Source organism: Chelonia mydas, chromosome 3, assembly GCF_015237465.2.
Source record: "Chelonia mydas isolate rCheMyd1 chromosome 3, rCheMyd1.pri.v2, whole genome shotgun sequence".
NCBI lineage: Eukaryota > Metazoa > Chordata > Testudines > Cheloniidae > Chelonia > Chelonia mydas.
Window position 1 is genome coordinate 169,484,555 of NC_057851.1, and position 25,060 is coordinate 169,509,614.

A 25,060-nucleotide genomic window follows, 5' to 3' on the forward strand; every position below is an offset into this window, starting at 1 on the left:
AACCAATCCCTGAGGAACTCCACTGGTCACCTCCCTCCAGCCTGACAGTTCACCTTTCAGTATGACCTGCTGTAGTCTCTCCTTTAACCAATTCCTTATCCACCTTTCAATTTTCATATTGATCCCCATCTTTTCCAATTTAACTAATATCAGTTCACTAGCCTGTGGCCATCAGAATGCAGCTATTCAACAATGGCAAGTGAGCAACCTTCACTAGAAATGTTGACCAAAAGTCTTTTGCAATAATACATGTCACTGGATACATATTTCTTATCCTCATCTCATGGCTTAGGCCACTTCCTCAGAGGCGGGACCCAGGTCCGCTCACTACTCTGGGCGCCAACCCAGAGACTCTGTGAACAGCAGTCATGCACTGCTCCCTTTAACTCCCTAATTTAGCTGCTACTGTTTTTCCCCAGGCTTCTTCCCAGCAGGTTTCTTCCCTGTCACCTAGTCCCTGAGGGGTACTGTTCTCAGGTTCACGCAGTGGGCAGTGCATGGGAAGTCGCTTACCTTCCCAGATTTCTGCCAGGGTTTGCCAGCCCTGCTCAGTCACATGGTGCGGACATTATCTTTTTACTGAAGATTTGGCTTTGACACAGCACTTTAAACCACACAGGAGACCGTTATCCCGTGACCACAATTCCACTCCGTTGACATTCATGAACTTACCTGGATGTATAGCTACGTGACCTCTGGACTATATAGTGAAATACAGTATGATTTATTTCTTCTAACCTTTCAGCTTTTACTTCTGCTCCATCTTCTGGATTCATGAAAGCACCTCTGTTTAAGAGAGCACTTAAGCACGTGTTTACTTTCCTTACAATTTTGGCATTTCTCTATTCAAGTCACTGGGATTTAAACAAGTGCTTAAGTGGTTTCCTCAATTGAGGGCAATACTTATTTATTTGTATTATATGTAGCATTTACAGTATGTGTCTGTGTAAGACAGACATGCACATGCAATAAAATGACAGCCACTAAACTACTTCTCAATAACATTAAAGATTTAAAAACTATTTAAAACTATTGTCCCTCCCCACCCCCCAATAACCTCAAGAAAACCACAAAACTCTATGAGAATTGTCAAACATTTTCCAGTTCAGCTTTAGGAAATGAAAGAAAATCTGAAATCACTGTTTTTATTACAAACACTGAGGGAAGAAAGAATGTAGATAATGGTGCCAACCAATGGCTTCTAAATGGAGGATCAATATCTCATACTATTTTACAAAAGGAAATAAAAACCCACTGCTGTAATGATGTGAAAGAGATCACATCATTACAGATCAGGTTACCAGTTTGATCTGATGTTTTAAACAGACTATAAATCTGGCTATAGCCATTTCTAAATCTAAATCACAATTGTTAAAGTCAGAGAATAAAAAAACCCCATACGACATAAATATTGTGTACCAAACCACCAATTCCACACAAATATTTTAAAGTAGACACATAACTAGTTGACACTTAATTACAAAGCAGTGTTTCTGTGTTGCACTATATCATGTTGAATTACTAGATTAAATGATCTGCATTATCTTACCTGATACATTCCAACTCCAATGTGCTTGGGCTCAATTTTCACTAGCTCAGCTAATGGGTCTTGTACACGTCTAGCTATGGAAACTGAAAAATAGAAGTAGAAAACAACTGTGGTTTTATGTAAAGAGCAGCACTGCATAATTACTTTTGTTGGTATTTTTCAATGTTGTAGATATTTAATCTCTCTTTTTTTGCCTGGAAAAAATCCATGTGAATGCCTTAACTGAGATCAAATGTTTTGTTACAAATGAAAGCACCACAAAGTTATCATCAAGACACATTCTTTTCTCAATCTTTTCCTCACTGTTAGAAATATAAGCTTCTAGTGTAAATCTAAATCTATACTTACTGAACTTTTATTTTTAATAATTCAAAGGCCTAAAATGAACACATACCGCTGCATCTCAATGTTCATTTTCATAGGCCTATTAGCTCTACAGGCCATGAAGGCTGAATTTACAATGGTGACTAGCGCCTTTCCCTCCATCCCCACCAAGAGGCTGGTCTGACAGTCAGGGATCACTGGGTCACAGGGATGCTCCAGACACGCTCCCTGTGCCAACAGCCAAGAGGTGGGTCATATAGTAGTCACAACAACCAAAGATTCCCTCGATGCAAAGTAGACCCTTCAGGAGCCAGGTAAGCTGGTATTAAGCTGCACCACCAGCGCAGCACAAAGCAGTCTAATACACTAGAGAATCAGTCCTGATATGTGGTTATAAGTAAATCCAGTAGCGTACTTGCCATAAGGAAGCAAATATATTTTGTTTTCCATTGTGAACCCAAAAAGATTGTAATAATATAAACCTAGAAAATATTTTCAAACTAGGGTTTTTGTTTTTATGACAAATTAACGAATTTGTTATAATGTAATGACTGTTATTTTTACTCAGATGGGGTCTCAGGGCCCCAATTGGGGACAGTTGGTTATTCTGCTAAGCACTGTACAAATACATAGAAATTGATACTTCTTGTCCCAAAGAGGTGACAAACTAAACAGACAAAGAAACAAAAGGCCGGGGTGGGGGGGGGGCGGAGGGGGGAAGAGATACAAGCAAATGGTCAGGATAAAATCCGTGGTCTCTTTTTGGTGGATGAGGGTCAGGGTGGTGGGGTAACAGGGTAGGAAGGGAGGGAAGAGAAGATGAATGAACAGAAAAACCCTGATAGACACAGGGAGGAGGAGGAGGGGGAGGAGGAAGACTGGTGATTGAAGCAAAGATCAAAGGGGGTGGTGGGAAAACGGTCCAAGAGTAGATTTCAGCTGTGGTATCACATGGCAAAGGGTTTGAAGGACAGCAATCGGAGAGGCTGTGGGGTGCTTCACCTGCTGTGGATGTAAAAAGAGGAGAAGGCAGGCAGGACAGGAGAAGGCTGGGGTCTTTTATAAGCCACCCCAGAAGCTGTCCACAGCTGATCTGGGCACACTCCAAGAGCTATGGCTTAAAATTATATTTGGGTCGTTAATATCTTTTTTCCCCAATGGTACATTTACTGGCATAATAGAAAAACAGTGAATTATGTGAATGTTCAAATTAACAGTTTACAGGAGCACAAAAAAATTTACACACATCTTTAAATGGCAACTACCATTATTTTAGGATGACAAATAATTCATGAAGTTTCTGAAAAGAACTTTATTACACAATGATGCTTAAAGCCAATATAGCAAACTTAATGCCTACTTGTTTCCCTTTTATGGAAGACTCCTCAAAACCTCAGACACAAAATATACCAACTGAATGTGCATCAGGTACTTCACTTTCAAAGATTTGTATCACCCGCCCTTTGATAAAAAATAAGATGTACAGTTAACATTAAGTTCACTGCTCGGTCATGTAATACTTTTCACATCCTTTATTATTATAGTTTTAACATAAGCTGAAAATGGCAGCTTCCAGGGTAGACTTAGAAAGCTCAATACTGGTGACATCTGATCTGCCTGCTTCTCTACCCCAGAATTTGTGAATTCAAAGACTCTCACATATCAATTCAAAGGCTCTTGTCAAAATCACAAAAGGTTAATCAGTGCAAGTGCTCTAGATTACAACAGAAATGCTTTCCTATAATAATCACTCATATAATTACCAATTGAAGTGTCTGTGCTACATACAGATCACTAACAGGCTTTAAAGTTAGCAGAGCTTCACCGGAACATAAAAACTAAAAATAAATAAAATCAAAATGACTTTGTTGCAAAATAGAAAAGATTTACTTTTAACTATTTTACACTACTGTATACACACATCGATATAGTGTAAGTCTTTCAACACGTCAAGTTTAAGGAAGACTGCTCAATTTCTATACAACTGTTCAATATAAGTGTTTCCTAACCACAGAAAAACTAATCAATATGGAATAAATTTGCATAAGTGTGTTTTTAGAGAGCAAAGAATCTGAGAGCAAAAATTTGCCACAGTCTATCATTCATCTAATTATACCTATATAAAATAAACAAATGGACACAGGATAGTCACAGCTAGAGAAGGACAAGAGTTTTTTTTTAAATTTGTCCCTGGACCCAATTTTAACCTCATTTTATAAATCTTGGAACCTTCATTTTTATAAAAGCTTGGCTGATAACAGTACTAGCATGTCTCTGCAGGGTTTCTGCCCTGGAGGTAGGCCCTGATCCAACAAAGCACTTAAGCACATCCATACATGGGAATCAAAGAAACTATTCACATGCTTAAAAGTTACATAGATGCTTAAGTGTTTTCCTGGATTGGGGCCTTTTTGGGAGTCATGGGAAAAGTGGAGGACAAAGACCAACCAATAGATTATACAGCCTGAAGAAGAAAATGGAGAGGGCACACCTCCTAATGCCACAATGGCATAGAATTGTGAAAATCTCCATGAAAGCCTCAGCTCTACCCCAGAATTTTTCTAACTGAGAAATAAAACAGAAGGTATACTATGAAAAGTGTATGAAGACCCACACCCTCACGTGGCATGTACCGACTCTCCTACCCAAACACAAGAATTGTGTCTAAAGTGACTATATATAGATGTCAGAGTAATGGATTTCCATGACACTGATCCTTTAAAGGGGGCAGCAATTTAAGGCCCCAATCCTGCAATCCAATCCACACATGCGGACTCTGCAAAGTCAACAGGGCTTTCCATGGGTGCAAGGTCTGCCCATATGGACCACCAGGGCTACAGAAGGTAAAACAGAAGCACTTGGGGGAGGGGAGTCTCATTCCCCATACAAAAGCAAATCACAAACTTTATTTTAAAAAAATATGAAGCAATATAGTTTAATTACCAGCAATGATGAAGCGCTTTTTACATGTGCATTCTAGGAGTGAATAAAAACCATGCATTTTTACAACACTTATATGGCGACTCATTCTCCATATCTGAAGTTATTAAAGGATATTTCATTTTTGCTCAGAAAATATAAATGACACTCTCTGATGGCCATGCAGCAAAATAAAATAAAATAAATCAATTTTCTCTTAAAATGTCAGCCAGGTCAAACAGGAGATTTGAAATACCATTGTTAAAATACATTAGTCTAACTCAGTGGTTCCCAAACTGGGGTTTGTGAACCCCTGGGGGTTCATGAAATGTTATGGGGGGTTCTTGGGAAAAAATTCCCTAATGGCAGACAGAGCTGTCCATAGGGACCCTGGGCAGCATGAAGCCAGCAGCCTGGAGCCTTGGGGACTTCCAAGAGCTAAGCAGATCAAAGCAAGCATATCTGTCACACTGAGGAGATTTAAACTTCACAACTTCTTTTACGAAATGGAAAGGGAAGTAGATATTTTTTGCTGTTTTTAAAATTAAATAGGCTGCTAGTGTTGTTTTTAAATTATTATGAAGAACAAGTTTAAGCTTTGTTGTAACGTGCGTCGTTTGCCTGGAGTGCTCAAGACCTGAATGCTTGTGTAGGAGGAACTCTTTAGAGTTGGCTTCTTAAATACCTTGATGCTGTTTCCCATCTGAAACTCCTTGATGAAACATAGGAGCCAGAGGCGCCAGTATGGGGGAGTGACGAGTGTCACATGCCATCCCCGCATCAGTATACCCCCCCACGGATCCCTCCCCTTTTTTCCGTGGGCCCCCCAACTTTTCTGGCGGTGCCCCCGCACTCCTTTTTTCTACTGGCACCTCTGATAGGAGCCTTGTCTTATAACAGGCTTAATCAAAAGTGATACAAGCGACAAAAGGGAGATCTTGGAAGACTGTTACTGTTTTCATAATGTAATAAAAATACTGTAATGATAAATAATAATAAACAAGCATGTCATAAAAACAAATTTTATATTTCCAAGATCACTGCTTTTATCATTTATGCTGAGGTAAGGGAGAAAATCCATGGAAATATTCATTTTTAGGAGAGGGGTTCAAGAGACTTGAAGTTTTAGTGAAAGGGGTTCGCGGGTTGTTAAACTTTGGGAACCACTGGTCTAACTGAAGTAAAACTATGTGAAGAAAACTTTTTGAAATAAAACATGAAACCTTTTTACTCTTTGATTTTAAATAGCATTGTAACTTCAACATTGCGCTGTTTTTCATTCATCAAAAATATAATCACGCGAACTGCATACAGGCTGATGCAAAACGTCTTCAAAGTTGCCAGTTATGAATAAAATATTCATTGCAACATTTGAACTTACAGTAATATATTCTGCTGCCATGCAGGAAAGCAATATAAAATTTAAGAGCTTAAGGGGAGAAGAGGGGCTAGGTTGCACACTGGGTTTAACGTACATCCTTTTCACCTCTGAATGTCTGAGATAAGATACAGAGAAGATATAGATGTTGAAATGCTGTCTTATTATTCAGATATCTTATAGCACTTTGCAAGATGGTGATGTAACAACAGTCTCATGGTCTCAATCCACTACATACTGGATATTTGACATGACTCAACCACCACATAGTTTAGCATTTTTGCCAGTCTCCACTGAGGTGCACTGACAGTGCTGTGGGGAAAAAGCTTGCACAGTAGCTGCTTGCACAACTCAGGCTAATCGTATCACCTCACCTCTATGTCCACAAGACATTAAAATAATCCTTTATCATCCAGTTACACAAAGACACACAAGGAGAGTTCACCTTCTGACAATTCCCATCTTTAGACCAAATTAAAGGCAATGTTTTAACTTCTTTTATCCAGGCCTCACATTCCCTAAAACTTCCATTTTGCTAATATTTGCCATCGCAAGCAATATGTATTGTTCCCATAGATCAGAAATGTGATAACTTTCACTTCCTATTACTCAGCCAAATCTTCAAGTATTTCAGGAAAAATCTCTACTGAGTGAAAATTGAAGGATTTGGCTCAGAGTAGAAGAAAGCTATATTTTTCCATTATGGCAGTTAACAGTGACTGGGATGTTTCAGCTGTCAGGTCCAAGAAAAGTCAGTGGTGGGACATTCTTCATTGAGGGCCTTTAATTATGCTACCTGCCTCCCCTCCTTGCCAGCCAGAATTAGAATATGATGGCATACAAGGAGTGGCATAAATGCACCCTGTTTAAAGGCACACCAACAAGAATCTAGTCAATTTCAAAAGAAAAACAACTAAAAGAAGTTTCATGGCCAGTATACCTGCCTCTGTACCTACTTGCCAATTTTTGTGGTTTTACTTATTTTGTGGTTTTTATTATTTTCTTTCCTGAGTTGCTGTGCAAGATCCACACAGACAACAGGGAAACTGACTGACTATAAAAAGAAAAAGGAGTACTTGTGGCACCTTAGAGACTAACCAATTTATTTGAGCATAAGCTTTCGTGAGCTACAGCTCACTTCATCGGATGCATACTGTGGAAAGTGTAGAAGATCTTTTATACACACAAAGCATGAGAAAATACCTCCCCTTGTAGGTGTTTGTCCCTGTCTGAGGGGTTGGAGCAAATGCGGTTGTATCGCAGAGCTTGGCTGTAGATGATGGATCGTGTGGTGTGGTCTGGGTGAAAGCTGGAGGCATGTAGGTAGGAATAGCGGTCAGTAGGTTTCCGGTATAGGGTGGTGTTTATGTGACCATCGTTTATTAGCACTGTAGTGTCCAGGAAGTGGATTTCTTGTGTGGACTGGACCAGGCTGAGGTTGATGGTGGGATGGAAATTGTTGAAATCATGGTGGAATTCCTCAAGGGCTTCTTTTCCATGGGTCCAGATGATGAAGATGTCATCAATATAGCGCAAGTAGAGTAGGGACATTAGGGGACGAGAGCTGAGGAAGCGTTGTTCTAAGTCAGCCGTAAAAATGTTGGCATACTGTGGGGCCATGCGGGTACCCATAGCAGTGCGATACAACCGCATTTGCTCTAACTCCTCAGACAGGGACAAACACCTACAAGATCTCTATCAAGCATTCTTACAACTACAATACCCACCTGCGGAAGTGAAGAAACAGATTGACAGAGCCAGAAGAGTTCCCAGAAGTCACCTACTACAGGACAGGCCTAACAAAGAAAATAACAGAACGCCACTAGCCGTCACCTTCAGCCCCCAACTAAAACCCCTCCAACGCATTATTAAGGATCTACAACCTATCCTGAAGGATGACCCAACACTCTCACAAATCCTGGGAGACAGGCCAGTCCTTGCCTATAGACAGCCCCCCAACATGAAGCAAATACTCACCAGCAACCACATATCACACAACAGAACCACTAACCCAGGAACCTATCCTTGCAACAAAGCCCGTTGCCAACTGTGCCCACATATCTATTCAGGGGACACCATCACAGGGCCTAATAACATCAGCCACACTATCAGAGGCTCGTTCACCTGCACATCCACCAATGTGATATATGCCATCATGTGCCAGCAATGCCCCTCTGCCATGTACATTGGTCAAACTGGACAGTCTCTACGTAAAAGAATAAATGGACACAAATCAGATGTCAAGAATTATAACATTCATAAACCAGTCGGAAAACACTTCAATCTCTCTGGTCATGCGATTACAGACATGAAAGTTGCAATATTACAACAAAAGAAACTTCCAAACCAGACTCCAGTGATAGACTGTTGAATTGGAATTCATTTGCAAATTGGATACAATTAACATAGGGTTGAATAGAGATGGGAGTGGCTAAGTCATTATGCAAGGTAACCTATTTCCCCTTGTTTTTTCCTAACCCACTCCCCTCCCCCGCCAGACGTTCTTGTTAAACCCTGGATTTGTGCTGGAAATGGCCCACCTCGATTATCATACACATTGTGAGGAGAGTGGTCACTTTAGATAAGCTATTACCAGCAGGAGAGTGGGTTGGGGGGGGTGGTGAGAAAACCTGGATTTGTGCTGGAAATGGCCCAACTTGATTATCATACACATTGTAAGGAGAGTGATCACTTTAGATAAGCTATTGCCAGCAGGAGAGTGGGGTGGGGGGAGGTATTTTTTCATGCTTTGTGTGTACAAAAGATCTTCTACACTTTCCGCAGTATGTATCCGATGAAGTGAGCTGTAGCTCACGAAAGCTTATGCTCAAATAAATTGGTTAGTCTCTAAGGTGCCACAAGTACTCCTTTTCTTTTTGCAAATACAGACTAACACGGCTGTTACTCTGAAACCTGACTAACTATAGATGGGGAAGCCGTGAAACTGACTGTACACAGAGTACTGCCAAATACACTAAGAGAACACAAACTGCGAGAGGGAGAAAAATATTTCTCTCTGATTTCTTTCATTTTCAGTGACCATAAGCATTGCTTGTAATAATAAGAAATAAAACATTTTCAGCCAGAAATGGGAGTTTTAGGTTGATGAGATTCCTTTAAACATGTGTCTTTATATAGGGCTAAAAATGTGTCCTAGGCAATAACTATGATGATTTGGCCATCCTCTATGAGCGGGAACATTTGTTTAAGTTGTTATAGAATATGAGGCTTCCAGATGCAAAGGCAATGGGTTTTTACAAATGCCTATATCAATAAATGTATGGCAACCACAAACTATTAGGCTATGATTGTTTTCAACTTAAATTTTGTCATAAATGAGAACATTCTGTATTTTTATTTTAAAACCTCAGTATTTTGTTCTTGGTGAAACATGCTACTACAAAAACATCCAAGTAACCAAAAAAAAAAAAATAAAAATAAATCAACTTTCTTAGTTTTAAACCTAGATTAAAATTTTAAATGTGAACTCAATTTAAAAGATACTAAGATAATTAAAAGACTAACCAGCAATTTCATCAGTAATTACTACCAATATATCACCCAATGATAGGTATAGGAACATTCTAACATATTTAAATCTTTTTTATAAAGCTTATTATTATGTTCAAGATCAGTTACTCTTCATAAGAATCTGTAATAATGTTTACTCAGTGATCGATTTTGCAGGTTTCCTGAGTCCTAGAAGCTTTCTATCCTGTTGACCTGAATTTCACCCTCTTAGTAAGGGATACAGTAAAATGTACAGTAGTCTTTTCATTAAGCATTCTTTCCAAGTAGGCCAGGATTTGTGACACAGTTTTGAATTCTAATATATATTCTCAGTGGGTTTTAAATATGTAACTTTAAATATGTAACAGCTGTATCTCATCCAAAATTCTTTGGTGGCAAGCTGGCAGGTTTTTGTTTTAAAAAGTTATATTTTAGTTTAGTTTTAACTCCATCAAACTGATAACCTGTTATTTTCTTAAGATTAATGAAATAATGAATGACAATCTTCTAACACAATACAGAAATCTCTAAAGACATCATGAATGAAAAAAAAAATTTTAAAAATGCTTATATATAGTTTATATATAAAAAACAATAAATCCTTACACAAGTTAAGAGTGAAAAATAAAATAGGACTTATTTGAAAGTAACATTTTACTCAGAAATAGACATTCAATAAACAAACTTCCTCTGCCTGAGTATTAAGCATTTCTGAATTGATATTTTATAAGATATCACCATTTTTATTCAGGGTGAGATGGGGATGAAATAGCATTGGCTGAGTTTTTTTTAATTGAAGCCTGACATGACTGACTGTTACTCATTCCTTGAAGAGTCTCATTAGATGGTGCTAATTCAAAAAGGTTTTTCTTCCCTCATCTGTTCAAACAGGCAACTTAAAAGAAAAAAATTGCCAGTGTATATTTTACAATTAAACTGGCATTGATTTTAATTGCATCACCCCAGCATTAATTTATTACCATTATTACTAAAAAGTAAAACTTTCATAATGTTTTGTACTTAAGAAAGTTATTAGCTGATGTCAACAATAAAATATTAATCTTTTCCAGGTGACCAGAGTGTCTTATGCTATATATTAAGAAACAGTAAGTAGTCTTGAGGGTTCAGTGAATAGCATAGCACACTGCCGCATATAAAACCCAAGTTCAAGAGTAGCCTTGCCTCTATTGCTCATTCAGCTGGCAAGGGCTGGAAACATCACAGAAATGAGAGAGAGAGCCTCCAGGGGGAGAGGTATGTGCAGGAAGGGAAGGATGCTACTTCCATGATTCCTTCACACTAGTGGAAGCTTGTTTTGCAACAGTCTGCAGTAACGTTGCACTTTTGGAGAAGGCCACTTCCAGCATTCCCAGATGACTGAAGGGTGTGATGGGATTATCCCATGAAAAACACAACCCAAAAAGAAAGGGCCAGTGGAAGTGGTCTACTAAATTCTGAGTCACTCAGGGATATGAGAAACGTGTAGGCATGCTCCGAAACAAATGCCAACAAGGTAGAAGACAGGCACTTTAAGTTAAACCTGAGCACCACACCATTAAAAAAATATATATAAGTGTCCATTCAGCCACAAAGGTTAGCCTACAACAACATGGCATGTTGCTGATGAGAGGAACATACAGAAATATCTCGCATTGATGGAAATGCTGAGCCAAACAACAAGCAGACAAGGCAATATTCACCTAGCCCAGGCAGAATGGTGCAGGGCCCTGCTCCTTTTAAGTCCAGTGGTGAGGCTATGGAGGCACCATGGGCAGAACAGACAGGCTGACATTCAAGTGGGCTCCTGACTATGCTGCTCAAAACAGCTAAGGTCCTCTGTTCAAAGGCTAATAATGCCAGTGCAAACCTTAAGGGGGGGCGGGGGGCTATACTGGAGCCCTACAGCCATGCCTGGAAGCTTGGGAATTATTGCCATCTCCTTTCACACACAACCATGCCTGCACAAAGCCCAACAATATGGGATTTCATCCACAGTGACAAGGAAGTAAAGACTGACAAACACTCTGTATCTAAAGTTGCAGATCAAATGAATACATTTGTCATATTGTCTCGAATAGTCATTCCCACTAAAAAGCACAAAGCCATTCAATAGCAATTAAAAAAACCCTTATATTCCTACAAGCTTCTTCATATAATGAAAATACTGTAGGGCATTTCAAATAAACACTGTATCATATTGCTCAGTATTGGAGTAGAATGTGTGTGCATTATAGGTATAATTCTTAGGATTCCCATTCACTGCAGAATCAAGTTCAATTTTATTTATATAAACCTCCAACAGTCATGCTTCAGCTAATGCTAGGGACCTGCAGCTCTACCTCCTTACCTTCCGCCTCTGCTCATCTAAATTGGATCGCCTCTCTGTCCCTCTACAGTGTAGAATTCCTGACATCAGGAGCAGCTTTCTTGAACCTCCCTGCCCAAAGACCCTCCAACTTATGTCAAATTTCAGATGGAAAAAGATATCATGTATTTTCTCCAACTCTACTATAATCAAGTGGATTATTAAACTCTATAAATCTTCTTGATAATATAGTTTGCATGCAAGAGGCAATACAATACAATTTTATTTTGTTCTGCATTATAATTACTTTCATACGCTCCAAAAACAGCTGATGCTGTGTACTTAAGTCAAAATAGTTTATAATATATACAGTTGATTTCCCCTTATTCTAAGTCTCTAAACCTGTGTAACTCACACCTGCTCTCCGTGAGCCGCCATTACTATTTACAAACTCTAAAGCATTGTGGAAGGTTTAACCATAAGACTTTTGTATGATAAAGTTTTTGAAAAATGACCTCTTTTCAGAAGCCGAAGGGGAGTGGTGCTCTTTTAAGAAAATGAAGAAATTAGCTCAAGTAGACATCAAGGCACTATGTCCCACACATCTAAGCATCAAAAGGTTTTACTTTCCTCAAGATAAAGTCAGAAGAAATTATATTGTCTCCTATCTTTACCTTCCATTTGTTGGGCACTATGACAGCTCTGAACTGTACATCTCTATCTTTAACAGCACCCAAGGGTACTAGCCCCTGTAGCATGACAGTCTCAAAGTCCCAACAAGCCTATAAGGTTTTCTCTTGCAAGGGAAAGTGCAAATGGTTTGCTGAACTTTGAGCGTACAATAATCCAATGTATTCTGCCCTGTGGAGAGAACACAAGCAGATGGGATTTGACAATGCTAAGCCAAGCTGCGTTAGCTGACCTTTTGCTCTCCGAGACACTCTTTATCCTCAGAAATCATTCTTTAAAGCAGTGCCTTTTCAATATCATATCTGCAAATAGAATACAACACACATTTTCACCCTCTTGGTATGGAATGCCTGTGCAAAATGTAACTTTAGCTTATTTACATATTGGCAGCTCACTCTCCTGCTAACTGGGAGACACAACTATGAAGTCAAACACAGGATCCCAAGCCCTGACAGGCTGAGATAAAGATGGGTGTTTCTTTTATGCACTGTAATATGGAAATCAAAATGCACTGATCTTGCTTAAGCAGGTAAATACAACATTAAAAAGTTTTTCATTGTACTAAGCGTAATATTAACTTAGTGCTTCACCACACTAAGTAGTACAGACAAGCTTCAGTATGGTGATATCTTCTGACAGGGGGTAGTATAGATGTCCTTGTCTGTAAACGGTAAGTGCCCTTTCCTATCCTACCCACGTCTAAAGAAATCTTCATACTATGGCTTGTCTGTATTACTTGCATAAATTGGTGCAATGGAGCACACCACATTCTTTATTTTGGTTTTAAGTTGTTAAGAAATCAGGAAGTAAAGTGATTGCAAAGAAAGACATTTTATCAGTACGATAAAAACTTCAAATGAAATGTAATATCCTGAAATTGAAGCATTCCTAAATTAGCATTACCGTTCTCCAACACACAGTCAGAGCTGCTACATAATCTTACTTCACAGCAGCAATTCTCTCTCTCTCAACCTTCATGCCACAATTTATCTCCAGGACTCAGCAGCACTGTTGTTGCTTAAAGTTATTATAAAACGTTAATTTCATCAGGGTTTCTCCCCCTTTGGTTAAGCACAGTAGCTGAAACAAATATTCTACTTGATCAACTGCTTTCTACATTACACAGCCAGTCAGGGACCACTCAGCATAGACATTTTTATCTGTGACAAACATTATATACATCCTCTCCTCAGTGCCCCCACCCCAAACAACCACCACCAAAAAATCAATGCCGGGTGGTGTCTAGCTAACAAGATTTTCAACGGTCCAGGAACTAGGCAAATCCCTGTTTCACAGTAAACCAAATAGTTGTACTTCATAACAAAGTAAAACGACAAACTGAGTTTGTATGCCGTCTTGATGTGCCACTCCTTCATGATGTAAATGTGTTATGTGTTACTGATTTTGAAGTTTACCAGGTTTTAAGTAGTACTACCAGAACATGAAGCTTAGCTGCCCATTCCAGCCATAAAATTCAAGGGAAACCTACTATAACAGATGACACCATTTTGAAAGCTTGGTTAGGGGTTTGCCTAAGGAGTATGCAAGTCACATTTCTGAACTCCAGATTGTGCAGAAAAATTATTGCACTGGAAGACAGTAAAAAGTGTAAAATGGGTTAAACCAGAGACACTGTGCAATCACGTGGTATTATTTATGCACAAACAAAAGAATAGTTGATGGTCAGTGTCAACAGTGGAGATGTCCATCCCTTGTTAAATGATCTATCGCTTTTATAAATCAGCCCCTCAGGCCAAAATCAAAGACGTGAGATGGATCTTACATGGTGCCCTAAAGGTCAACAGACTCTGACTTTAATGGGCTAATGGAAACAGGAAGTTCCAGAGCCAAGAGCCTTCCTCTGAGGTTGCTGTACCTCCAGCCCCAGACACTGAAATCTAGAGATGGTCAGATAGAAAACCTCAGATGCCTTTAGTTGCAATAGCAGTACATGGTCAGAGAGGCAGGCTCCCAGGTAACCAGGACCTAAACCATGAAGAGAGCAGTGGATCAGGGTCAACAACCTAAATTACACCCAGAAACAAGAAAGAAACCAGTACTGTTTCTCAGAAAATTGATTTAATATGGCATCAGTAGTTCTTCTAGGCAAACACACAGTAACATTCAGCTTTAGCTTCCAAGTGTCCCCCAAGGTTAATCCCATACGGAGTGCATTTCAGTAATCCAGTCTGAAAGTCATAAGAGAATAAATAACTATTAAAGACACAGAAAGTACAGTCACAATCACCTTGAAAACAGGTGATTTGACTATAAAATGCATCTGACATTTCAGGGATCCAGAAGCATCGCTACATTGCAAACACCTTGATGAAAGGGTGTGTGAACCCATTCAATACTGAGGAAAGACAGGAGGCGTATCATACCCTCAAGATGTTTCATCCAACCCACCACGATCACCTCCATCCTGTCAAGTCTGAGATTCAGTCAACATGCCCTCATAAAACTTACCATATCAGCCAGGAACGAGAAGAGAAAAGACACTACACTGCCTGTGTTCCCTGACAAAACAAACAAACAAACAAACCCCACAGTCAATAAAATGGCCTGGCTTCTGCATACTGGTGGTAGCACAGACCAGACCACTTCAGCAGGTGATTCCAGCAATGGAGTCCATGCTGATCATTTTAGGCTTGTTAGCAGTTTTTGATACCATTTATCTGCCTATGGACCCCCACAGAGCCGAATAAACTCCCCGAGGTGGGTATAGCATATATCCTCATTTACCCACAATCCTCTTCTGTGCAGGTTGCAGAGATCTATTTTGGTACACATCAATCCCTTGTTCTGGATGGATATGAGGCTACTGGAAGAGATAATAGCTCATTTTCTATAATGCTCAAGCCAAATCCCACACCAAAATAGCTTCGCCACAACGTTCTTAATAATCTTAACAACAAGTTCAAAGGCTGATAGAACAAGAATTCAGTTCTTGACCCACTTATTGAGATTGCCAATTAATGCCAAATGTAGTAGTGTTTTGGCTAAGTGAACACTTATCCATTTATTCATTTATAAGAAATGAATAATAAACATTTTCAGTAAGGATAGCTGTGTTACATTTTTAAGTGGGAAGTCAGAACTGAGTGAGAATAAAGATAAATTTAGACAAGCAGTGGTTGTTTAGCAGTACCATCAGTGTGCTTAATAGAACACAAGATGTGAAAGTGAATTCTCCTTTAAAATACACTATTTTATATTTTTTACATTCATATAGCTCATGGGCAGACACAGGTCTACTCCCTGTATTTCAAAAAAATTACCACTGCTATCTACTTTGTATTGAGAGAAATGTTAAAGTGGCAAAGTGTGTTAAGATCACAGCTATCTCACATAATATGTCTGCAGTACGTTTTATCTTAACTATAAATGTCACACTTCATCATGCAGCTGTCAGCTTCTTTTAATGTACTAAACTCTATTTTGTATACAGAAAACCTAACATGATGTAACATAACAATTAAAAAAAAGTTATCTTTGACACCATATTATCAGATGTCCACCAATACCAAACAAAAGAAATCCAAGATCACAAGAGGAAGATGCATTCAAGAGGGAAAAAGTAGCAAATGTAGTTTTATCAGATACTCTGATTCTTTTTCAATATGACGCTTATATTATGCTGTGCTTCTCTTGAAAGTTAGCCATTTAATGCTAATGTTGTCCATGTCTTTGCTTGCATAGTGCAGGGAAATATATTATAGATTTTTTTAAAAAAAAACCTCAAGAAAAGAGTCAGCTAGATTTTAAAAGGCTGTATTCTCACATTTATAAACAAGTATTTAGGGCACTGACTTCCCTAAACCTTGATATCCCACTGCAGTTTCAAGTGGATACAATCAATATTCTTCACTTTTTATCCTAAACTGACATGTAGCATTCCTGGGGACTGTAGAAGAAGTGCTGCTTTTCAAAGCAGAGATGGCTGCATTTCAATGGTGGGTGAAGCGATTTCTATATATTATAGAGAGATGCAATTCTCTACATAATTAACATTGAAGCTAGTCATCTATTAACTCTCCTGCTTTTGACCCACTAGCTTTATCAAAACTAAGGCAAATTGCCTGATATTTCACAGGACGCCATTTTTTCTTGAAAGCATCAGAAAAATCAGGTGTGTTTTGGAGATTAAGAGAGTTTAAAAAAAGAGGAATTTTCCTTCTGGAACATTTTCCTAATTTTTGTTTGTTTTTATTAACTCCATATATTTATTAATTGTTGGTCTTGCTGGCGACAGGTGCCTTTCCGTAACAATAGTAATTTGGAGACGTTTTGGAGTAGGGACAAATTATTGGTGGCATCATTTACAAATAACAAGACGTTTCCATGTTCACTGTGCAGTCCATCTCTGCTCTGACATGGTGTTTACACACTGTGCTTGGCCATTGAAGGAATTAGTCACAAAGGAGTAAATTAGCATACAGGAAGGGGAGAGCCACACTGGGTATGGCTATACTGCAATAAAACACCTGCAGCTGCCCTGTGTCAGCTGACTCAGGCTCCTGGGGCTCGGGCTGCTGAGTTATAAAACTGCTGTGTAGACATCTGTCTCGGGCTGGAGCGCGGGCTCTCGGACCCCACAACGGGGAGGGTCCCACAGCCTGAGAATCTACACTGCAATTTTATAGCCCTGCAGCCAGAGCCCCATGAACCCATGTCAGCTGACACAGGGCAGCCACAGGTGTTTTCTTGCAACGTAGACATACCCACTAAGAGGCAAAGGGGTGGCCTGGGGAGGCAAGGGCCCAGGTAATAGTCTAATGACTGCTAATGTAATAAATCAACTTTATATACCACACAATGCAACTCTTCTCCATGCGGGGGGGAGGAGGAAGGAGGAAGAATCCACTTGGGGAGGCATGGAGTGTTCTATCCTTGAACATCTCATAAGCTCCACATAGCCTACCTTTAACTAAGCTGTTCCTAAACATTTTTTAAAACCTGAAGAAAGCTTGTGTCTCTATCCCTTCTTCTTGCAGAACCCTGTCGAGGCTGCCACGGCCTTGGCAGCAGCTGGAACTGCTTCCTCGCCGATTGCAGCGTATGCAGATCCAGCGAGCAAGGGGTGGCCCAAGTGTACTTTAGGCCATGCAGCCTTGCATCAGTGTACTCTGCAAAGAGACCATTCCCATCAGACAGGAGATCTTGAATTGAGGCCTGCATTTCCTGGGACAAGCCAAGAGCTGAGCCTCGTGACCACCACCAATGCAACCACCCTTGCCGCCAAGTTGGCCACATCCCACACCATTTGGAGGGAGCACCTCGCTGCTGCAGTACCCTCCTCCATCAGGTACCGAACTCTTGGGCCAAGTCCTGAGGCAGGGACTCTTTCAACTTACTGAGGGAATCCCGTAAGCTGAAGTTGTAGCTGAACAACAGAGCCTGGTAGCTCGCCAACTGGAACTGAAGGCTGGCCGTTGAATAAACCTTCCTCCCAAAAAGGTCCAGCCTCTTGGCCTCTTTATTTTTGGTGGTCGAACTTCTGTGCCCATTTGTTCTTTTCATTGATCGCAGAGATGGCCAGCGAGCTTGGAGGCAGGTGGGTATATAAGTACTCGAACCCCTTGACTGCGACAAATTACTCTTGGAGGTAGGAGGGATGGATGATGGGGTTTGCCAGAGGGTCTTGGCTATTTTTAAGACCCCAACATGCACTCATAGTGCAACACGGGCAGGGGTAGATGCCGAGAGCACACTGAACATGGTGTCTGCCTGTTCAGCCATCTCCTCTACCTCCAGGCCCAAGTTCTCAGCCACCAGTCAAAGCAGGGCCTGGTGCTCTTTGAAGTCATCCGGCAGGCTGGCACTCAAGGGCCATGCCTCCACCTAGTCTGGGGATGAGGATGAGAGCTGGACTACCAAAGGAGGCCCCGGAGCAACGTCGCCTGAGGGGAAGGGAGTTTTGGGGTGGACACTCATTCCTCTACCCCGACCTCTGAGTGCACTTTGCCCACTGAGCCTGGGTGTCACCAGTGCCGTCAGCTGCTGCTCTGAGGCGGCAGTCAACAAATGGTGCAAAGGGGGCATTGGCATCAGAAGCATGTCCCACACACTCCAGTAAGGCCACTGTGCTGGCCACTGGCCGTGTTGCCAAGACTGCATCACAGAGGTCGGCCCAGCCTCAGGTGCCCAATCGCACTGGTCCTGCCTCGGCAAGGGGCTGAATTCCCTCTGCGTGCCAGAGCAATACCCTTGCCCAATGCTGAGAGTGCGCTATGCATTGAAGCCGAAGTGCTAGGGGTAGAGTACAGCTGAGAAGGCTCAGAAGACTGCCAGAGAGCAGCCTCCACGAGGAAGGCCCTCAGATGGATGTCGTGCTCTTTCTGGATCCTGGATCAAAAGTTCTTACAGATGCGACACTTGACCTTCATATGCCATTCCCTCAGGCATTTCAGGCAGCTGCTACGGGGGTCACTAACAGGTATAGGCCTGCTACAGGCAGAGCAGGGCTTAAAACCTGGAGACCGGGGTATGCCCCACCTGGGGCAGAGGGCTTGGCTACGCTTGCAAGCTACAGCGCAATAAAGGAGCCCCAGGCGCACTAGCTCACTACCTGTCCACACTGGCAAGGCACGTAGAGCGCTCTGACTCTGCGGCTACAGCGCTGCTGGTACTCCACCTCGGTGAGTGGAATAACGTTTGTTGCGCCCTCGCTGGAGTGCCGGAGCGCCAGTGTGAACAAGGTGTTGCTTTACTGCGCTCTGATCAGCCTCCGGAAACGTCCCATAATCACCTTAAGTCAAGTGGCCACTCTTGTCATTGGTTGGAATCAGCTGTAGGAATGCGGAAATGCCCTTTGAAAGCTCCGTTTCTGACAGCTGGCTGCTTATCTGCTCCGAGACAAAGCAGCCATTAGTGTGGAATGCTGTGTGTGTGTGTGTGAGAGAGAGGCGGGGGGGTAAAGAGGGGTCTGCTGCTGTCTGAACTTACAAGACAGCATGCTGACATGCTCTCAGCCCCACAAAAACCCACTCTCTCTCCCCCCACATACACACAACACACTCCCTGTCACACTCCACCCCCCATCTGAAAAGCACGTTGCAGCCACTTGAATGCTGGGATAGCTGCCCATAATGCCACTGCAAGTGCCGCAAATGTGGCCATGCCGGTGTGCTTGAAGCTGTCAGTGTGGACAGACTGCAGGGCTTTCCCTACTGTGCGCTACGAAGGCTGGTGTAACTCAAAACGCTCTACATCTGCAAGTGTAGCCATACCCTAAGTCCTTTGGGACTCTAACTTCTAACTACACTACTTAACAACTACTTAAACACTAACTACTATAAACAAACTATTTACAAGGCCCTAAGGATCGACTACAGTAGAGATGAAACCGCCAGCCCTTGGTAGGCAGGGAGGAGGTGCTCCAACTAGCCATCACGGGTGGTAAGAAAGAACTGAGAGGGTGTAGGGCTAGCGGCGCCTAATATACCGACGCATGAGCACAGCACTCAAGGGGGCACCACAGCCGACCCTACGGCTACCACTACTAATGCAAAAATCTCCGACGAATGCGCACGTGGGTGCACGCAGACCTAGAATGGAATCAATATGAGCAAGCACTAGAAGAAGAATTTACAAATTATGAAAATGGAAACACAGAGTCATAGAAAACAACTAGGGCTGTCGATTAATCACAGTTAACTCATGTGATTAACTCAAACAAATTAATCGTGATTAATCGCACTGATAAACAATAGAATACCAACTGAAATTTATTAAATATTTTTGGATGTTTTTCTACATTTTCAAATATATTGATTTCTATTACAACACAAAATACAAAGTGTACGGTGCTCACTTTATATTATTATTTTTATTACAAATATTTGCATTGTAAAAATGATAAAAGAAATAGTCTTATCCAATTCACCTCAAACAAGTACTGTCATGCAATCTCTTTATTGTGAAAGTGTAACTTACAAATGTAGCTTCTTTTTTGTTACATAACTGCACTCAAAAACAAAACAATGTAAAACTTTAGCGCCTACAAGTCCACTCAGGCCTATTTCTTGTTCAGCCAATCACACAGACAAATTTATTTACATTTACAGGAGATAACGCTGCCTGCTTCTTATTTATAATGTCAACTAAAAGTGAGAACAGGTGTTCACATGGCAATTTTGTATCCGGCATTGCAAAGTATTTACAAGCTAGATATGCTAAACCAGGGGCGGGAAAAATTTTTGGCCTGAGGGCCACATCAGGTTTCCAAAACTGTATAGAGGACCGGTTAGGGGAGGCTGTCTCTCCCCAGACACACAGGGGTGGCCCGGCTCCTACCTCCTATCCGACCCCCCTCCAGCTTCTCGTCCCCTGACGGCCCCCCCAGGACTCCTGCCCCGTCCACCACCCCCTGCTCCCTGACCACCCCCTGACCCCTGCTACCCCACCCAACCCTCCCCCTCTCCTTCCTGACTGCCCCCCCCCGGGACTCCTGACCCATCCAACCCCCTTGTTCTCCGCCCTCTGACCACCCCGACCCCTATCCACACCACCGACCCCTGACCACACCCCTGAACTCCACTGCCCTCTATCCAACCCCCCATCCCCTTACCACGCTGCCTGGAGCACCGGTGGCTGGCGGCGCTACAGCTGCACCATGCAGAGCACCGGGTCAGGCCAGTCAGGTCTGCAACAGCAGCGTGCTGAGGCTGCGGGGGAGGGGCTGGGGGCTAGCCTCCCCGGCCAGGAGCTCAAGGACCGGGCAGGAGGGTCACACAGGCCGGATGTGGCCCGTGGGCCGTAGTTTGCCCACCTCTGTGCTAAACATTTGTATGCCCCTTCATGCTTCAGCCACCATTCCAGAGGACATGCTTCCATGCTGATGATGCTCGTTAAAAAAAAAATGTGTTAATTAAATTTGTGACTGAACGCTTTGGGGGAGAATTGTACGTCTCCTGCTGTTTTACCCGCATTCTGCTATATATTTCATGTTATAGCAGTCTCGGATGACAATCCAGCACATGGTCGTTTTAAGAACATTTTCACAGACGATTTGACAAAACGCAAAGAAGGTACCAATGTGAGATTTCTAAAAATAGCTACAGCTCTCGACCCAAGGTTTAAGAATCTGAAGTCCCGTCCAAAATCTAAGAGGGATGAGGTGTGGAGCATGCTTCAGAAGTCTTAAGAGCAACACTCCGATGCGGAAACTACAGAACCCGAACCACCAAAAAAGAAAATTCACCTTCTGCTGGTGGCATCTGACTCAGATGATAAAAATGAACATGAGTCGGTTCGCTCTGCTTTGGATCGTTATCGAGCAAAACCCGTCGACAGCATGGACGCATGTCCTCTGGAATGGTGGTTGAAGCATGAAGGGACATATGAATCTTTAGTGCATCTCGCACGTCAATATCTTGTGACGCCGACTACAACAGTGCTATGTGAACGCCTGTTCTCACTTTCAGGTGACTTTGTAAACAAGAAGCAGGCAGCATTGTCTCCTGCAAATGTAAACAAACTTATTTGTCTGAGCGACTGGCTGAAGTAGGTCTGAGTGGACTTGTAGGCTCTAAAGTTTTACATTGTTTTATTTTTGAATGCAGTTATTTTTTGTACATAATTCTACATTTGTAACTTCGACTTTCATGATAAAGAGATTGTACTACAGTACTTGTATTAGGTCAATTGAAAAATACTATTTATTTTGTGGTTTTTTCTGTGCAAATACTTGTAATCAAAAACAAATATAAAGTGAGCACCATACACTTTGTATTGTGTTGTAACTGAAATCAATATATTTGAAAATGTAGAAAACATCCAAAGAGATTTAAATAAATTGTATTCTATTGTTTAACTGCACGATTAATTGTGATTAATGTTTTTAATTGCTTGACAGCCTTAAAAACAACCTCATTCTGCCCCTGTATCTCTGTCCCCTGAAGAGCTGGAATCTGTGTTTTAAATACTGGCCCCACCGCAATCAGTGGAAGTTATACCTTGGCAAAGTATCCCATAATCAAACAACACACATTTTAATACCATCAGTGGCTCCAATGAGCTGAGTATGCACCTGGCCTACCTTACACTACAGTGGCATTTGCACTGTAGTAATCATTTTTACATCTCTAAAACAAACTACTTCTACTTAAAAGACCATGTGCCGTTACTGGAAGAGCACACTAAAAGTGACCACATTCTGGGCAAAATATAGACACATACGTATATATATGCACGTGTGTGAGATGTGAGAAAGATGAGGGTTAGTTCATAGAAGAGTGCAAACATCCTGTTGTTCAGGCAAAGGTTTAGGCAATTTTCTGGATCTTGTTTAGCCCCAGAAGTCCACAAGACCCAACATATTCATGAGACACGTCAGCTCAGAGCCTTAACAGGGCTAGATAGAAGGCAGTGTGGTCAGATGGATAGTTAGATATCCAGTTCTTCGAACACATTCCAAACTCCATACCAGATAAGGTTAATCCAACATTACAACTAAGAAACCAAACAACCAAAAATAAAGAGTCACAGGGAAAAAGCGCTTTCTTCAGTCCATCTCCTCCCCTTGTACTTATGGGCCTCTTTTTATTACTGTACTGAATATTACATACAATACCAACTGAATTATATGAATAATAAAACTATTACTTAGATTTCATACCTGCACTTCTTAGGTTAGGATCTAGGTCTGGCATCTCTTTAGAAGCTTCTGGACTAACACTGTAGATAGATGCTCCCGCTTCACTGACAATGCTATGAAACAGAATAGTAAATAGTTAAAAACAAAATCAACTTGAGACAGACAAGACTTCACTTCATTAAGAAGTGATTTTTTTTGTATTTTTAGAAATTTTTAAAACACATTTTTAAAACATTCTGGATGAACTGAAGGCTAATAAAAGTGAAGGACAAATATCATTGGCCACAGTGAGACAACAGTACAGATACTGTGAAAGCACCTCCAGTTCTGCAAGTGCGCCTACTCGTTGCCTGGCCTGTAACACCTCTGCTCTTTCAGTGGTGGGCCTCTGAGGACACACTGCCCATCACGCCAACCTCTACAGAACTCTGTGATGTTGAAAAATGGGTGAGACACTATTCATTTGTGACCAATCAGAAAGTCAGATTTCCCCAAACAAAAAATACTAGCTGGTAATTTAGTTGGACTACTTATCTTCTGTACACACATTTAGAATAGCATATATAACTAAGGCTGCGAGTCTTTCACAGAGGTCACGGAAGTCACGAATTCTGTGACTTTCTGGAACCTCCATGACTTCTGCAGCGGCCAGGGTGGCTGACCCCAGGGCCGCCCAAGCTGCTTCGGCGGTCCCGGGACCAGCCACACCAGCTGCTGTCGGGCAGCTCAAGGCAGCTGGAACCCGGGTGCTGCTCCTGAGCAGCAGTCCAGGAGCAGCACCAGGGCCTGGGCCGCCCCCAATCCCCCAGGAGCAGCAGTGAGGCCCTGGACTACCACCTCCCCATGGAACAGCAGCGTCCGCCGGAGCATGTCCCTTCCCCCCAGCCCCGAGGAGCAGCAGTAGTGTCTGCCGGAGTGCACCCCCCACCAGCACCTAGAATTTAGTTAGGGGTATTTATAGTACAAGTCATAGACAGGTTACGGGCCATGTCTCTTTATTGCCCGTGACCTGCCCATGACTTTTACTAAAAATAGCCGTGACTAAATCATAGCCTTGTATATAACACAGATTCATCCAAAGTAAACTCCTTAGACTATTCAGTGCAACTGAACTTCTATATACTTTGAGATATACATAGTTTAGTATACTACCAGTTTGTTGGCAACAAAATAAGTAACTGTAAACTACAGTTGTCAATTGTCAGTCTAATTTAGTAATGATGATCAAAAACCGCTCCAAATTATATCACAATTTCAAATAATAAAAATAGCATCCCTGATTTCATCCAGGATAAACAATACAAATCAAATACATATAGAGTAATATATGCTCAGAAGTACGTTTAGGGTGAAATCTTGGCACCACTGTAAACTCCATTGACTTCAATGGGACCAGGATTTCATCCTTGATATTTAAGACACAGTACCAGTATATAATACTGTAACAAAGTGCTACACATTTTAGACATACTTTTACTATTCCATTTTGTTTTTTCACTGCTATCTCCTCCACAAGCTATCAGAGCCACACTTACAGAAGTAACGTTAAATTACTAATACCAAATTGCAAAGGCTAACGGAAAGATCAGCACAGAAAGCATATAAAATACATTTCCATTCATTACTAAAAGATTTTAACAATATAAAGATACAAATCACAATGTTGCTGTGGACAGTAAGGTTTTCTCCCCTGTATAGATATACAGGACTGATAGAAAACTGTCACACTTTTGCTTTAATATTATCTATTCAAACAAAACTGGAACAGTGTAAAGTGTTTATTAC

General features: G+C 41.4%; 1 protein-coding gene across 10 annotated transcripts in view; it reads right to left on the reverse strand.

Moving 5' to 3' along the window:
* SRBD1 (S1 RNA binding domain 1) overlaps nucleotides 1-25,060 on the reverse strand; it is a 222,780-nt gene that overhangs the window by 75,948 nt on the left and 121,772 nt on the right. For all 10 annotated transcript variants that reach the window (XM_043543785.1, XM_043543783.1, XM_037895846.2 and 7 more), the window contains 2 exons: nucleotides 23,297-23,388; nucleotides 1,550-1,632 (listed from right to left, as the gene is read on the reverse strand). In XM_043543785.1, the coding sequence (XP_043399720.1) occupies nucleotides 1,550-1,632; nucleotides 23,297-23,388 (175 nt within the window). The remainder of the gene's footprint in view (nucleotides 1-1,549; nucleotides 1,633-23,296; nucleotides 23,389-25,060) is intronic.